This window comes from Tribolium madens, unplaced genomic scaffold, assembly GCF_015345945.1.
Source record: "Tribolium madens isolate multiple individuals breed KSU strain unplaced genomic scaffold, Tmad_KSU_1.1 Scaffold_2;HRSCAF=44;Tcas5.2_LGX, whole genome shotgun sequence".
NCBI lineage: Eukaryota > Metazoa > Arthropoda > Insecta > Coleoptera > Tenebrionidae > Tribolium > Tribolium madens.
Genome location: NW_025400995.1, coordinates 6,241,724 through 6,260,004, shown reverse-complemented (window position 1 = coordinate 6,260,004; position 18,281 = coordinate 6,241,724). Strand labels below are relative to the sequence as shown.

The following is an 18,281-nucleotide window of genomic DNA, read 5'->3' as shown; positions in this document are numbered from 1 at the left end:
CGAATTTATTGATCATGTTTCGTACACTGAATTATTTATTTATCTTTTCTTTGCAAAAAATATGTTCTCTGAATAATGTAAAGGATGTCATAATGACTATTATAATGTATATATGTATTATTATGTGTATGTGTGAAAATTGCAAAGTTTGATGATTTTGATGTCAGCACCATAAGTAACAAAAACACTTTTTTATCATTAATAATAAAGATGCAAGAAGGGTTTCAGTCAAAGCACATACAAATATGTACAAATATCAATAAAAAAAGATAGTATTTACCAAAGCAAATACGAATGTGGAAATAAAATGTTGGTCATTAAAAAAAGTTGAATGCGGTTCTAGAATAATAGAATCGCAAACATATTTTAAAATAAATTTAGGTAATGCAGTTTTAACAACTTACTATACACGACGATTCAAGAAGGTTGCACTATACCGCGTATGCGATAGTGTGATAGACGATGATAGAAAATATTAATAGAAGTGCAGATACAATTTTTTTTTAAACCACAAATACACATTTTATTTTTTTTACCACGAAATAGCAACAAATTTTTGATGTACTGTTGCCGACTTTAAGTTTTTTTCCATGTTTTATTTATTATATTTAAAATATGTTGCATGATTTCCATGCGTGTCCGTACTTTCAATAATAAAGTCAGTACACTTCGACGCCACAGTAATTACTCACCCTGTAGGTACATGTAAATGTTATGTTTTTAAGGCAAATTAAATATAACTGAACAATTGATTATTAAAATTACTGAGTATTATTTTATATTTAATATTTATGTTCACCATCACCTGAAATTTTTGTTCACATCCTCATTTGTTTTACATTTTAATAACAATAAAGATCAAATTGACCTCTTTTGTTTCTCAAACAACATCAGAATCGGTTTTTTAAAGTAGTACTATAAAGTAGTACTATTAAAAAATAATGAATATTGAATTGACGCGTAGTAATTACCACATTAAATGCTATTGCTTTGTAGTCTTTGCTACAATTTTTTTGAAGAGCATCAAAAATGTGAAGTGATTGAAACAGTTTATTTCTGCCAGTTTTATTCTTAAAGTAGTCAACGCATAATAAATAAAGTCATGAGATACAATTAAAATTATGTATTTACAACTTAAATTTAAGGAATAAAAACGTACTAAATTTTTTGATACTAAAGACTGGGTTTAATCTGACATAAAGTATCCTTGCACAATTAAATAAATATACCGTGAGTGAGTGGCAAAAGAATACGTATCCAAGATTCATATCTATTTAGTGGGATATTTATTCATTATTAAATTAAAATTAACTCTTGGACAGGTTAATTTTGATTTTTAACTATTGTTGTTTTTTTATATATAGGTGCGCCACAACTTGCGCCCCAGAAAAAATGTTAAGATAAGATACCAGGAACATAAAAAAAATATTAAAAAAAATCTTTCTTAAAAAAATTTCGAGGTTATGAGTGTTTAAATTTTGCACTTTGACTCTATTTATTACTGTTGGAAAAATAATTCTCCAAGTTTTTGTGCTAAAGGCTATTAGAAGAGGAAACAAGGAACCTGTATCCTAAATTGTAACTCTGTTTAATGTTATTTGTGGCTTTTATTGGCAAAATTTTTGTGAGCTTTATTAAATAGTTATAGAAAAACATATACAAGATCATCAGTATCATTATATAGACATAAAAAAATGTCAAATGTCAAAAAACAAATTTTGACAGATAGAATTTTTTAAACATATTTTCCATGTTCCTGGTATCTTATCTTACTTAAATTTTTTTCTGGGGCGCGAGATCTGACACCCTGTATATGGATAAGCGCGGTGGTTTCATATCTATACTAAATGTAAAAATTTATGAGAATTGTTTTCACGCACCAAAAAATTTAAAATTACAATTTTTTTACTAGAAGGCACTACTCCTTTACTGTCATTCCAACTCACTTAATAATTATTATGATTATTACTTTATAGAATATATTAATAAAACATTTTTTCCGCACACAAAACAAAAAATGGATAGACCAGACACTGCAATTTTCTTTAAATTTTTCTACAGAAAACAGGGGCGTTTTGAAAGGTTATATTGTTGTTAAAAATTAATATTATATATACTTTATATTAAGTATAGTTTAGCTTAGTTAACGAAGCCAGTGTAACAACCAAAACCAATATATCTGATACACCCAAAATGATAATTTATTTTGGACCAAGTGTACGTTCAATTTATTATTGATCTTATAAAAACTGGTGAGTACGCTTTACTTTTAAGATCTTGTAGCCTGATAGAGGATCATTAAAGAATATATTACATGCTAGGAGCAATACATTACTGTTCTCTTACTCGCTTCGAGTGAACTGCTTCACATTAAACCAAGGTAACTTTCATAGTTAATACTAAATTAAGATTTCTAATCAGTTTGCAGAATTTTGTAGTATCCCTATTCTACACTTTGTTGTTGTTTTTTATAACAGGAAAAAAAAATTAGCAGCTATATCGTTTTTTGAAGTATTGAAATTTCCATTAACGATAATACTCAGAAAAAAATAAATTTACTATTTATTTATTAAACTATTTTAAACAGGAAAAATAAAATTTTACTACTCCAAAATTCAATAAACTTTGTCCTACTTTAGCACTGACTAATGAGTTAATGACACGTGCAGAAGATAAATTACAAACTAATTACGTAAACGAATTAAAAAATCTGACAAAATAAATTTTTGGAAAAGATAAAAAATATTTTGACAGTGCAAAACAAAAAATTAAATTTGATTCGATCAACACGCAAATGAATATACTCGATATGAGCTTGACGATTTCATTTATTTAAAGAAGGTAAATGCCTAGATGATAAAAAAACTGGATTTAGTAAGTTCAGACAAAATAAATCGACAATAATTAATTTTGGTAGATTAAAATCAAATCAGAAATCTAACATTGATAATCCCCTTCCAGGTTGTTCCTCGGAACAAGATTGGAACTGACCCCATCGAACACCCCATCAGGCCTCTTCTTTCAAAGAGAAGGTATTAAACAAATTTCAAATGATAACTTAACTTTTTGTCCATAAAACCATAATCGTAAAAAAAGAAATTAAAATGTCAGTCTATTTGCAACTAAACTTGTTTAAGTCTTGTGGTCACAAATGGATAAAAAAGCTATAGAAATAAAATTAACTCCAACCATTACTATTAGATTAAAAAAGAAAAAAAAACATTAATGAACTCGGGGCGGTCTGAAAATAATTAGGTAGTTTAGACACCTAACCCGGGCAATATTATGACGAATGTGTTGATAAAAACTAATTAAAAGTTAAAAATCTTAATGAAAAGGTTTCTGAAATAAAGCATGCTTTAAAAATTATTTCATAAAGACTCCATCAATCGGTTTCCCAAAAATCTCTGTTTTCATGACATACTAATGGACAAAAACACCTCTTTTAATCCAAATTATAATAATCTGTCTTAACTCATTTTACACAATTGTTCTCGTCCTGCATCATACTTACTCAGCAATCACCAAAAATCTTAAATCCAACGTTTATTATGCAATTCACAAACACGATGCTGTGTCTAGAGAAAGTAAACAATACATTATGCTAGATCCTAGATAGAGACGATTGCACAGAGGATAATCAGATGAAATTATACTACGGTTATTTCCCGAAAATTTTATTACCTAGTTCACTGTGTAAAATTACACTCTTAGGATTATTTTTCTTTCTATGTATTGTTTACTGACTTACTGCCTTATTATACTTTGCTTTTTATTACATTAACAGAAACTATTTTTTTAATTAGAGAGAAAAATATATTTAATCAAATAACCGGTGGTATATGTTTTTTACATAAAAACCTCCCTAATTAAAAGCGCCTTTCTCTAAGATTTTTTAAAAGTATTCACAACATCTGATACGACCTGCTACTAGTAGTTCAGATCTTTTGACAGAGAAATTCGAATATGGATTTTGATTTGTATGACAATTGTTTGCACGAAGTTATAATTTTTATAATACACTATAACTACAGAAAAATAGGTTTATAACTAGCACAAGACTTCCATTCGTAGGGAATAACAGGTTTTATGAACAGCTTTTTATGAAAGAAGTTGAATCATCGTCAAATTGGCGTGAGTTTTTGTTTGGTAGTCTCCTAATTAGTAATTATTTGTGGTACTTAATTCTCAATAGTACCTATTGAATGAAAGAAAGGATCTGTTACAGCACTCACAGTGCATTATTTTGGTGGTGATTCTAATAATCTTGAGGAGTTAAGTGTTATATTACTTATATTTTACTTTTTTTCATTTTTAATTTTACAGTTCCGATCGGAATGTGACGTAATTCGATATCTCAGAAAATCTATTCTGTGCTTCCACTGTTTTATGAATGGTGAAACTCATTCACACAATTTCTGATGTTTCTAGAGGTCCTGCAGCGTCATGTTGCGGGACCTGTACATATTTCCATTCACAATGTTTACGTTATCCTTTTTCTGCAAAACTAAGTAATATTATTATTATTGCCCTCTTTCTTGTCTTTTTGTAAATGATTTTTCTTAAACTATTGAGTAAATTGCCCTATTTCTCTTCGCCAATTCTATCATTTTAGTTCTTTTTTTGATCTTATAACAAAACAAAATGTAACTCCAGTATTGTTTAAAAAATGTAATATTGAAACCTAGAAATTCTTTTTGTTTCAGGCATTAAACGGCTTTCTGATGATGATGACTCAAAATGGTAAGCTGTTGTATATATCGGACAATGCTGCGGAGTACCTGGGACATTCCATGGTGAGTGTTTTACAGGTGAGCGAACTTTTTGAGCTTTAAGGCTAAGAATGAGCTTGAAAACTAACACAAAAACTACGTAATTAAATCGAATCGCTCATGCAAAGGAATATCTAAATAATAGGTCATTTGTTAAAAAAGTGTGAATGTATGCCCACTGCAGAAAACTAAAGAAGCTTTGACGCTTGTTCAGGATTTAGGAGTTAAGTAAAGCAAGTCGAATGACTAACTAACGTCAGTGACGCAGCAATTTTTAAGACTTATTAATAATTATGTTAGCCACTCCGTAGACGGCCATTGCTTTTATGTGTAACATTAACGTTACACTAATGTAATGATGAAGCGAAAAACATATAAATATTTGTATCAACTCAAAACGTCAAGTACTTTTTCTGTGACTAATTAACAAAAATACTATCTTTGTTTTAGGAGGACCTCCTAATCCATGGAGATAGTGTATACGATATTATAGATAAGCAAGATCACCAAGCAATCCAATGTGAATTGGGACGGCCAGTAAATTCAGGATCAAATACTAACACTAGTGAAGAAATTCGTTTATTTTTATGTAGAATGAATGTTTCTAGAAATGCAAGAAGACAAATGAGGTTCGGGGACCAAAAGGTAGTTTTTTAATTAAAAGCATATGTTTATAAAAAGTTACGATACTTGCATTTAATGCCAAGCTCGGGCATTAAACATGCCCTTTTCGATTACGCCCTTGCTTCATAAAAGACGTATTTTTGCAACTATAAACGAGAATACTATTACGCGCTTGCTTACACAAATAAACTCGACTGTTGTGGTTGGCTGATCGCTAACTAAGTTCACATTCTAAAAGACTACATATTTCTGATTGGTAAGTTTTTTATCTGTTAGCCCGCGTTTGTTTGTTTGTTGTTTTTTTTTATTTTCATTGGAAAAATTAAAAAAAAGTTGATCAACACTTTAACACCCCTGTATTTAGTTTTCAAAATAATTTTATTAAAAAGCAGAAACTCGCTGCTATGGCAGAATCCGCCGTAAGTTGTTGACGGGAACAACTTTGATGACGAGCTGTGAGCGATGATAAAATGCTTTATTAATATTTGTCGCATCACTATGAATGTATGACAATCTAGTCAAGATATAATCTATTTATGTATTGACAAATTCATTGTAAACATAAATTTGGCTTTGATCGCTTTCAAGTGGGAAAATTATATAAAAAAGATGGAAATTGTTTGCATTGCTAAATGTACCAAATGCCGGATCTGCCTTTCACTATGCAGTAACCTCAACCAGGTCGACTCCCCCTTCCCGACCTCTAGCAGCAACAGCGATTCCACCCACACCTACGAGTAGAATACCTAGCTAGCTGCCTTAGATACCAAAGGAATCGGTCAAATATAAGCGGTTCAGGTAAATACAAATTTAAACAGCATTTGTATCAGTTTTGATTGGAGATTTAAAGCACAGGATTTTTTTGCTGAAATTCAAAAACGCCACATTTAATCCTCTTCTATAAATTTTAAAATAGGACACGTTGTTGAACATCCAGAGTACTTATAATTTTTATTAGATTCGCTAAAATGTAGGAATGTGGAAAGTGGTTTCAAACAAACAACAAAATGAAAAATAACAAGAAAGGAATAAAGGGACAGGTGGCAACGTTTTACGAAATGGGAATAAAAAAAAACTTATGCCATAGCTCTTATGCCGTAGCTCTTATAGAAATATCGAGTAGCCGTACAACCTTTTCAAACAAAAATCCTAATAATAATAAATTTTCTATAATACATAAATTGGTCAACAAATGACGCTACAAAGGGTGATGCGGGAACATATATTTTTCTTCATTAAATTAGAGTTAATGTAATTTACTTTAGCAAAAAGAATCTACAAACCGATGGTCTAAATTTCCTGAGAAAGTTTATTTTTCATTCACTGTAAAAACAGTTTCAGTTATGTATTTATTATAAAAGTGTATTTCGCTTTAGAAGAAATTAAAGAAACAATAGCTTTAAAATTTATAATGCAGAGTTGGCACGTGGCACTTTACAAGCGGTTTTAAGGCTCCATAAAATGCTTTTAGACGCTTTAAAATGGCAATAAAACTCTACAATACATATAAAGAATGCTTTACAACCCACCTTTTCTTTTATTTGTTACTACTTTTTTACTTACTTATTTACTTTATTATTAACCTGTTAAACATAACGCAGACTAGTAGTTTTGCTTTATTATTTAGGGCAATAATTATTTACGGAATTTGTATCGATTAAAATAATTTTAAAAAATATAATAAATACGACAGAATAAAAAATAAGGTGTTAGGTAGGTACATTTAAAAAACACAAAGTTAATTAGAAAAGATTAATAAAATATAGATCCAACGAACGAACAAACAACGAACAAAGCCTTCTTTACTAATGTACCAAAGTTTACTTTTTTATTAAATTAATATGTTAAAAGAATAAAGAAGAAAAAGTAGACTAATAATACCTACTACATACGTCTTTTATGGTCTCTGCTGAGAGAAGTCTAACCGAAGACTAACTACTGAACTGTATCCCAGAATCAATAACAAAAAAATATCAAAATCCATTGTAATCGGTAACAAAATTAATATACCAAAAATAAGGATAATACATAAATGCGTAGAAATGATAAGAATAAAATTAAAAAAAATATATGATGGTAATTGGTAAAAATCATTTGTCATCATTTAATTAATTATAAAGCAAAAATTGTCAAAGATAAAGTCGGTTGGTTGGTAAAACATAGGTGTTTTAATGTAAAGCAGATAAGCAGAAAGAAGTTTAGTTGACGACGAAGATGAAGAGTATGATATGAATGTTTTTTCTACATCTAAATATTTTGTTAAAGTAGAATGGAGTCGAAGTGGAATAAAAAGAAGACATGATCTCGATAAATATTTTCAACTTTTAACTAACCTAGTTCTACCTATAAATTAGAACATACCTATGTATAATAATACATACATAGGTATGTTCTAATTTATTTATTCCAACAGCTATTTATTTATAATAGTTGCTATCTATCTTATATTATATTATCTAAATAGAAATAGTACAATATTAAACCGAATATTAAACGGCATTTTATAAATAGCAAAACTGCCTTTCTGCTAATTTGGAATAATGAATTATGAAACATCTATTTCTAAATAATTTTAGTCAGTGAAAATTTGACAACTATATAATAAAGAAAAAAAGTATATAAGTACAGTAGGATTGAGTTTACAAGAGGAAAAAAAAATTATCTTTGATTTTATACCAAAATTGCAAAGGAAAAACATTTTTTGCTTTACCTGAAACGAGCAAATCTATAATTTAAACATCATTATTTTAACTTTGTAGAAAGAAAAGTTCCTTTTTCTCTTGATTTTGGACTTATAGTTGATAGTGACATATAATTGTCAAATACATAAAACCGCCAATGTGATAGGACTTAAAATCAGAGAAAAATTATTCTAAGTCGAAAATCAAGAGAAAAATTAACTCTTATTTTCACTGAATCAGAATAATGAAGTTTTAAGTAGATTTGCTCGTTTAAGGTGAAGTAAAAAATGTTTTCCTTTGCAGTTTTGGCGTAAAATCAAAGATAAAAAAAATTTTCCTCTCGGAAACCCAATCCAGGGACTTACGGTATATTTGTAGTTTTAATGATAGGCAGTTTCCTCCGATGCCGCACTAAATGGCTCACCCTGTATACACATTCTCAAAAGCATTAATGCAGTTACGATTATTGTGTTACATTTTCCTGACGAGAAAATAACAAAGCCAGAGCTTTTTATTCGCTTAACTGTTTCAATAAAAAATAATGTAATTTCATCTATTAAAAACGTGCGACTTCTAAAATTCAAAAATTGTATGTTGAAGTTAAATAAAACGTACTTAGTTTTTACTTTTTTTTTTTTGATTAAATAAAGTACTATAAGTAAACTTCTTTAAATGGCATTTAAACAAATATGCAACATTTTATATCACCTAGACCAAGGTCAAAATAGGCGTAAACAAGTGAGTAAGAAAGTGCACTGCTGTCTGTATGTTGTATTGCGACGCCTACTCATCTAGAAGGAGCTCCCGGAACATTGCATGTTCTTGTGTAACGAGTTAGAATGGAAATGAACCTAATCAGCATGCAAAAGCATAAAGCGCCACTACTTATACATATTGTCGCAGGTAGTGCTGGTGCAGGGTCGATACTTGTCGTTTTTGCCATTATGCAGTCGAAACGAACCAGTCTTCCTGGCCACCTGTACGCCAGTGGCAATGCCAGAAACTAGAGAGTGTGTCGTGCAGGGCGCCACCAACGTCTTCACTTCAGTACACTCGATGGATATGCGATTCATCCATATAGATAACAAGTAAGTATCAGCAAAACAAAAAAAGGTTTCCAAAAGGTATACCTACTAAAGGAATAGTCGTACACAGAAATTTCTAGCTGCCAGTTTCCAGTAAAGGGTCCGAAAGAAATGTGAACTCTACTAAGAAAACTTCTGAACGGTTGACTGCTAGAATGTTGGTAGTAAACTCATCATATCGGGTGCGGAGAAAACATTGAACCATAAGTTTCTGATATTATTATTAAAAAAAAAAACAGCTTGTGATTAGGAACTGAATCCGTTTTAATAAAAGATTTTTCAAAATTTCGTTTTGTTCTGTACCGTTAGATTTTTTTATTTATGTGCCAACACTTTGATTCAAAGAAAGCAAGGATGCTTAGTTGCTTTCGAAAAAAGTAATTTTTTATTATCGGTCACGTTTTTGTGGTAGAATCCTTCGACGCCGCACTGAGGGCTCGCTGCTCGCTTAGTATTTTTTCCAGTTTTTTGTTTACTGAAAGTTGTATTTGAGTTTTTTTTGAAAACTAGCTAAAATCAAAAATTTGGCATTGATTAAGGTCCACATTTAATATTCGTGCCCGTGGCATTTATGAGATTTCTTTAGGGGCTTTGTTCACTCGTGCGATAAATCAACGGTTGCTCGTGATGCCGGGGCCGTCCAGGTCATCGGGTCGCGGGAGAGCCGGTGACATCGAATACCATAAATCACGACGAATGTTACACTTGTGTTGCAGCGGCGAATTCTACTTGGGTTTTCCGCGCGCCGATCTGCAGGGGGTGTCCTGGTACCGGCTGCTGCATTGGGAATGCACGCGTGAGGCCCAGACAAAACACCGGCTGAGTAAGTCACTATCAACAAAAATAACTCTCAGCTGACCTTTTGAATATTTTCCAGTCACCCAATCGGAACAGGAGCGTTCGTGTATTCTGCTGGCGCAGTTTCAGCGTCGCTCTGGCGATTGGATCTGGATGCATTGCGTCCTACAAGTCAAAGAAAGCTCCGAAAGCAGTCAACAGCCTGTCATCGTTTGCACCAACCAAGTACTCAGTGAGGCTGAAGCGGCTGTTATGCGAACTAACAACTGGCTGTATCATTATTATTCAGTACAAAATAAACTACAGTATGGGCTTGCCTACGACATTGGACCTCCATCAAGACTCCTGTACTATCCAGAGAATCCACCAGGACAAGAATTCTCCAGCAGTCACGAGGCCGGAGGATATCCCAATTTAACTGCAATGCCAGCATCGATACAAACACACCTCACGCACCGCTCAACTCACACACACCCTCATCATAGTCAACACCACCACCAACATCGACGTGTAGATTCCGAACCAGTAGATTATTCATATAGTAAGAGAAAACCCAAAGAACTTCAAAATCTCGAATTAACCAGAGACGCGGAATCTTCTGATGTTGAAGGTGGCAGTACGGGACTCCTTATAATTTCTCATATAACGGAACGGCCGAGAACTCTTCTTAAAGTAGATCCAAGTGAACTCATGGATCAGTGGAATCCAAGTCCGCCATGGTCTGACACCTTACAAAAAGTTCCTGATTTATGTCATCAAGAGTTAAGTCCATACGTGGGAAGTGCACCGCCAACTCCAACAGCAACTCCCAGTACCCAGACTGGCAGTGCTTTTTCGTTTGATTGGATGCCGGAACAATATGTTCCATCCATAACAACTGTGCCTTCTACAGACGATGCCGAAAGACAAATATATTGGCCTTCTGAACACAGATTATTCCCTTTACAGCCTCCTCCAAAAAGGAATCACCCCCCTTCACGGCGTTCTGAATCAGCTGACCGTGATACTCCTTAGTATTAGCGAACGATATAGGCCCAGTGCAATACTACCGAATTTAGCTTATTTATTTTTATTCTTTAGAAATGGTAACGCACTATATTGTTATTGTTCCTATTCCACAAATATTCCAGCGGAAACCTTAGTAAGTATACAACCAAAGTTACTGGCGTTATTAACTTTTTCATTGCTGTTGAAAGTAATACAAGTTTAGTCGCTAGTCACTTTACAAAATAAGTATTTACTCGTAGAACGTCTCAATTTATACATTTTACAACAAATTTAATAAAGCAAACATTAGAACAATCAAATACTGTCAAAACCGTGACAACAACAACTTTTTACCAATGATTCCTATGACGTGTTCATCCAAAATGGCCATTGCAAATAGTTTAAGCAAATTTAATATTTCTCCCATGGGACACACGGTAGTGTCATTCTACAAATGAAAAATTATAACAATCCCCAATTTTCAAAGTTCTGAAAAGCGGCGCGTCGTTTCAGTGCTACACCGTGCCTCTGTATGGTGTAGGATAATGACAAAAAATATTTGGAATAGTCGCATGAAAATGAAAAAGCAAAGTTTTGCACAATTTTATTTTTTTCTAGGGCTTGTTTGATTTCAAAATCATGTTAATTTGACTCTGAATTTATTTTATGATAAAATAAATTATTAAAAATGAAAGTTTTGGTAGGTATAAATCGAAAGGTGAACCTCAACCCAAATTTTGTATAACAGATTCCTTTTTTTTGCTTTGATTTCCTCTTATTTCTTTGATTTTGTCATGATTACCCCATATTTCCCTCTGGTTTGCTCATAATTTCTCCTAATTTTCTCAAGATTTTTCCTGATTTTCCAACAAATGAACAAAAAAATGTACTTGCGTATGATTAATAATTTCCCCCGATTTTAACTAAAATTTTTAATTTTAAATTCTTTTAGTTTTCCTAATTTTGTACACCAATTTCCTCTATGGATTACTCCTCGGGGAGAACCGCAACCCAAATTTTGTACACCAGATTTCCTTTTTTGCTTTGATTTCCTCTTATTTCTTTGATTTTGACATGATTTCCCCAAGAATTCTTCTGATTTTCCCATAATTTCTCCTAATTTAACAACAAATGAACAAAAAATCTACCTGCGTATGTGCATTTTTCAATGATTTCCCCTGATTTCCTCATAATTTCTTTTAGTTTTCCCAATTTTGTACACCAGATTTCCTTTTTTGCTTTGATGTACCCTGATTCCTTTGATTTCCTCAAGATTTTCTCTGATCTTCTCTGACTTCCTCATAACATCCTCTGATTTATTCAATATTTCCCCTAATTTGTCAACAAATGAATAAAAAACTTACTGGCGTATGCGCATTTTTCAGCAACTTCGCTTGATTTCTTCTGAATCCTCAATTTTTTACATCAATTTCCTGTGCGATTTACCCCTAAGTGTAAATTGTATTGTAAAATCCAATAAATGAACTAGAATCCCCACTAAATAGAGTCCAATGAGAAATCGCAAAAAGGAAACAGATAGTACCTACTATAAAATTACAATACAATAAAAAACGGACACATTTACTTCGAAAATTAGGGATCGTAAAATTTTTATAGGGGCTACAACTGACTTATAGTAAAGCCAGTAGGTACTTCAGCACACAATTTTATTCGATAAAATACATATGATTTGCAGAATCATATTTAAAAAATAAAGTAGTTTGGTAAATAAAAAAAAAATTTGAAAATTGTATTTCTCAAGTCAAGTCAAGTAGAGAGTACGACAAAGCAATTCGTTTTTTTTTTAATTCAAAAACATTTACAGAAATGCGAAGCTATACTACGGTTCACTGCATACACAAAAACAAATTGAAACGTTTAACACTAAGAAGACTATCAAAATCATTAAGAAGCAAATCTTAATAAATTTTAATTTTAATTTAAACCCAGTAAAAATTTCAAAATAAATACGTATTGATACCATACTCACATAGAAACAAGCTAGTCTTCACTTTTCTCTTAACGCAGTAAAAATATTTTCGCTAACTAATAAAAATGACTAATAATGAGTTCTCTTGTTCTACTACAATTAAAAATAATAATAGTGCTATAGGTAGCCCACAATCTTTCTTCCATAAGGAATGAAAAATCAGTTATTGAAGCTACATTAACTCGCATATCGACTGGAAACATTTGTTATTAATTACTATGATCGTGGCGGTTATAGTTTAAGAAACTGCAAAAAATTTAACGAAATTTTAAAAAATATGAGCATTCAACAGCATACTTTTCATCATTTTTAATCGAAGCAATTTTTTTATTTCACTTTAGTTTGCCTGCCTTGACATATGCTCTGTACAGTAGATTTTTAAAATGAAAAAATAATTAAAAAGCAACTTTTTATCAAATATCTTTCTTTTTTCATTTAGAAGATTTTTTTCAGGGACACAAAAAATAAGTCATAATAGTGATTAATATCAATAAAAGGAAATGATAAATAAACTTTGGCCGATGTTAAAGCTCTTATAATACTTATACTGTTAATTTTTTGATGTTACAAACTATTGAAAGTAAACTTTTGTAAAGTGTGAAGTAAAAGGCTGATTCATCAGCTATTAGCTGGGTGACAGTTATCGCAGGAAATTAAATAGAATCTCATACATAATGCCACTATTTCTTGTTCAAAAGCATTGAATGATATATAATTCCAATATAATTAATATAATTCCAAAGTAAAAGTATAACTGTTTAGGCATCGTGTTTGTCCGTAGTAACAAAAAATAGGTACTTGCAAACCTGAAAAACTTTTTACTTGAAATTTTCAGAACAAGAGAACACCATTATTTATGGTCTCATGGCTGTCACGCGTGGAACTGAAGACTCCTGTTGAAAGTCTGCTACTTCGTTGTTAGCGGTATTGCCGATTTTTTAATGTATCCGTAAAATCCAAATATTATAAAATTATATTCCTTATACTTACCGCTATAATTACAAATTTTAGGGTTGGTAGCAAAGGGCGAATGGCCCAGTGCTAAATTTGGAGCAAATATTTAACTGTTAAATGCGAGTACAAATTTCAAAAAATTAAATATACTTAACTAAATTGTGCTAAGTGCTGAAACAAAGTAAACACTGCAAGGACATACTGAAAATTACATTTACGTTTTGTAGTTAATATTTATATGATTGAATCCAAAGTATAATCAAGTGATGTGATAAAATAAAATATAAATGATTTAAATCTGAACAAATAAGAGTATTATATTTTATCTTTTATTCTATAAGCTAGACAATTTTGTATATATTATTTAGTTTAATTTATACGATTCGTAAATACGAAGTAAATGAAACTAAATCGACCATAATTTCCACTGAAATAGTTGTGATTGATCACAAAAATATTTATTGGTTAAGTTTATGTCTAAAGTGAAGGAAACCCAAACTTAGGCATAAACTAAACGGTGATGTAAGTTCCTGAAACGTATGTGTAAGTTAATGTTAAAGAAGTATATCCCGTGTTAAACCTATAATATAAACTACCGCTTTTAACATTTGCCTCTTTTTTTAATAAAGAATTTACTTGAAATTTGTTATTAAAGTATCTTTGTGATTTATTTCATAAAAAAAATTTATCTGCGATTTTGCTATATAGGTTTGAAACAGGATTTATAGTCGATATTATTGTATCACGTGTAGTGGCTAAATTTTGTCCAAAAAGGGAAATTAAGAGAACTTGTGAACAATTTATATATTTTTTCTTACAAAAGATTTAGTCATTACATAGTGAAATAAACTTTATAGGTTCTGCCTTATCAGTATTGTAAAAATGTCTTGAGGCATTACACGAGAAGTGTTAATTTATTATGTAACAATTAAGTAAGACTTTGTATTAAGAATATATACAAAACATGTTAATGTATCAGTATTATTTCTTCCTATTTCAAACGCAGCAACAAATTCGTTTATTTATGTAAATAAAATTTTACAATAAAATAAACACAACTTGTTCTATGTTACATCAGTTCTTCCATTTAATATCCTAAAAGAAGATAATTAATACGCAAATTTCATAAATAATTGACTTATCCTACTGGGTTATTGAGGCTACTTCTAAGCAAATACATTGCTTGACTTTCAGGCTCAACCCTTTCCATATATTTCAAAAGTGAAATCTTGTCCTTTTGTTCAACATAATAATTAATCACATATGTGTGTACATCTAGTTTTTCTGCTAGGGTTAGTCTTTTGGAAGCATCCCCTACACACCCCAAAAATTGTTCGATTATATTTTCTGGTGGTTTATGACGACTAATTGCAAGGACAAATAAATCTGGTCTTATTCCGGACCTAAGGACACGTTTTTTAATAACCCACAGCTGCAAAGTAATACACAATAAAGGATTATGATTTTTGTAGAAGTTACAACACCTACGCTTTTATTAATAAATATAGTCAATAATTTATCCCAGTTCTTCATCTTACAACAAACACTCATTATCACCCAATCGCATTGAAAACTATCCATTTTAAATTGTTTCTGAAAATCATCAATAAGTCCACTCCCATCTTTTTCCCATTTTGTCATATATAAATTCGTTAATTCTCCAATCAAGGATTTACTATTTAAATTGTGTTTAATCTGAAACTCTGAAAATTTCTTCAGATGACATTTACACAAGAAAATGAAAAACCACCTAAAAATGACATATTTTCCTGGATTTCCGATTTGTCTTCAGGAGAATAGAAATTATGTGCATGTTGGATGTTAAATTGTTGTAGTTTTTTCAGCAAGCTATTTTGATTGGAATCATCTTTGGCCAATAAACAGTAGATGTGTTTCTAGAACATGACGTGAAAATGAAAACAAAATCGCCAGTAAATGCAACATTATGAATATTTTTAATAATCTTTTTTTACAAAGTAGATAAAGCCTATAATTCTGTTCCCCACTCTAGTTAAATAAAATTCGTTACAACGGCATCACACCAATTCTTGACAAAACTTTGGGGGATACATGCTGTGACATATCTTCTACAATTTTTAGTATTGAATTTTAGTACCATATACAGGCTGCGCCAAAACTCGCTCCCCAGAGATAAATGCCATATATCAGAAACATGAAAAAAATGTTTGAAAAATTCTATCTATAAAAATTTCGAAGTTATGAGAGTTTAAATTTTCCACTTTGACTCTTATTTATTTCTGTTGGAAAAATATTTTTTCAAGTTTTTTTGCTACAGGCTATTTGAAGAGGAAACAAGGAAGCTGTATCCTAAATTCTAACACTGTTTAATGTTATTTGTGGCTTTTATTGGCAAAATTTTTGTAGCTTTACTAAATAATTATAAAAAACATATACATGATGATCAGTATCATTAAATAGACATAAAAAATGTCAAATGTCCAAAAAATTTTTGAACATTTTTTCCATGTTCCTGGTATCTTATCTTACTTGAAATTTTTCTCTGGGGCGCGAGTTCTGACACACCCTGTATATTTTATTGATAGTAACATGTATCATTGTGATGACTCAGAAAGCGACGTAATTACTGTTCACAATACTTACCAAATATGGAATATTTCTAGTTGCCCTATAAACAAAAGCAAAAACAACTCATACTGTTAAATAAACAACTTGCAACTCACATATACAAGTCAGCAAGTTGTTGTAAATCATTTATTTCCACGAGATAATTGGCATAATGTTTAACTGCAGCGTTTCGTTTCGCCAGTTGAGTGAAAAATAGATTACTACTAAGAGATTTCTTTAGAAAAAGTATTACCTAAATACCGATAAAAAACATATAGAATCAAAAACTGCAATAATCTCATACTGTAAGAATAATATCTCCATCAGCAATATCAAGTGCTGCATCTAACAATAGTAATTTATCTTCTAATGTCTTGTATGCGGTAAGTATAATGTTTTCTCCACAAAACTTCCTCTTCATTGTTTGTTCTGGTGGAGGCACTACTTGATCCACTACAAAATTAGTATCGTCTAAAACTAAAAAAAAGTTAAATAAAAATCACGTTTTCAAATAAAATAAAAGCGTACCTATTTTTAGGCACTCATTGGAAATAATTGAATGAATTGGTAATATAACTTTTTCTTGTGAAACGCCACTAAAAACATCAGCTTCACAAGGTGTAATTTCCTGAAAAAGGTAGATGTTTTATTTAATTTTGTAACATAGTTATTTCAATCATACATCATCGCCATCAAAAAAATTTTGTTGACTTGAAGAACTTGCATTCCAGAAATCATCTTCATTGGAAGACATCGTGACTTGAAGAAAAATAATGTCCTAACAACTACTTTTCACTAAAAACCAATAAACAACTGAATTAATTAATCACAACCTTAAATAGTAGTTCTAACCATTCTAATTTTGATAAAATTACAAAAACTGCTCACCACTAAATAGTCGCTAGCTTCAAATTTTCAGGTTAGGTTATTCTATTTATTTATTTACTTTTGTAATAGGACAGGTAGGAACCTGTCATAAAACTTCAAAATTAAAGTGCTACCATCTGTAGTATTTAAAAAAAATTAACAGTAAAGGCTAAAAAGAGTTTAGCTCTGCAACACACTATACACCGCATAATGTGAGAAAACTTTAATTTTTGAGGCTGCAAAAAGTTTTAACTTTCTAATGCCGAGTACCCACCAAAATCATGTTTTGAACTTGTTCCAAACATGATTGAAACTGGTTCTAAAGTTTTAGTTCGTACACAACACCATGTATGCAACAAGTTCGAAACATTTTTATAAAGTTCGCTACCTATATGCAGTAGTAATTTCGAATTAGTAAATTAGTGAGCTTTATTAAGATGTCCAAAGAAGAGGACAAACTTTTTTTACTTGCTAGTGTTGTTGCATTTGTTTGTATTGTTGCTACAACTAAAAAGAAAGAAAAGGAGGTGGTGGCAAATAAGTCCGTAGAAAAGAATATGGCCTAATAAATCTATTAGAAGATTTGCATAGAAAATCTGCATTCACAAAACTCATGAATAAAATACGTGTTTATGCTACTCGCAAACTTTTATGCGCGTCCACACCCAATCACCGAACACCGTTTCTTTGATCTTATTGCTACGAAGAGTCCGCGAAGGTTCCGAACTTTGTTCCGAACTCATGTTCAGACATTGTTCAGAATACACGTCTTCACCGAGTTCATGACTCTCTCGAGGTTGCTGAACATGGTTCTGAACTTGGTACAAACTGTTTTAAGCTAAACTTCAGTGGGTACCAGACAGAAAAAAGTTCATTTCTTATTAGGTAATGTACTTGAAAACCTGTCCAAAAACCTATGAAACTATTTTGTCATGTT

General features: G+C 31.2%; 2 protein-coding genes across 7 annotated transcripts in view; one reads left to right on the top strand and one right to left on the bottom strand.

The window, feature by feature from the left end:
- Positions 1-14,926, top strand: part of LOC123006356 (neuronal PAS domain-containing protein 4) — a 35,768-nt gene extending 20,842 nt beyond the window's left edge. For 2 of the 5 annotated variants that reach the window (XM_044400777.1, XM_044400781.1), the window contains exons 4-8: positions 4,689-4,811; positions 5,223-5,417; positions 8,981-9,165; positions 9,879-9,985; positions 10,040-14,926. In XM_044400777.1, the coding sequence (XP_044256712.1) occupies positions 4,689-4,811; positions 5,223-5,417; positions 8,981-9,165; positions 9,879-9,985; positions 10,040-10,974 (1,545 nt within the window). In that variant the 3' untranslated portion in view covers positions 10,975-14,926. The remainder of the gene's footprint in view (positions 1-4,688; positions 4,812-5,222; positions 5,418-8,980; positions 9,166-9,878; positions 9,986-10,039) is intronic. The other 3 variants (XM_044400780.1, XM_044400779.1, XM_044400778.1) reach the window with 3 other exon arrangements.
- On the bottom strand, positions 14,681-17,446 carry LOC123006357 (spermatogenesis-defective protein 39 homolog). Of its 2 annotated transcripts, none has more exons than XM_044400783.1 (10): positions 17,330-17,446; positions 17,160-17,272; positions 17,006-17,105; positions 16,782-16,954; positions 16,594-16,730; positions 16,514-16,538; positions 15,642-15,786; positions 15,380-15,594; positions 15,039-15,323; positions 14,681-14,986 (listed from the first exon to the last, which is right to left on the bottom strand). In XM_044400783.1, the coding sequence occupies exons 2-10, from the start codon at positions 17,229-17,231 to the stop codon at positions 14,966-14,968; spliced, it is 1,173 nt and encodes a 390-aa protein (XP_044256718.1). In that variant the 5' UTR covers positions 17,232-17,272; positions 17,330-17,446; the 3' UTR covers positions 14,681-14,965. The 2 variants fall into 2 exon arrangements, with proteins under 2 accessions (XP_044256718.1, XP_044256719.1); XM_044400784.1 differs by having other exon boundaries at positions 17,366-17,390.
- Positions 17,447-18,281: the final 835 nt, after the last annotated feature.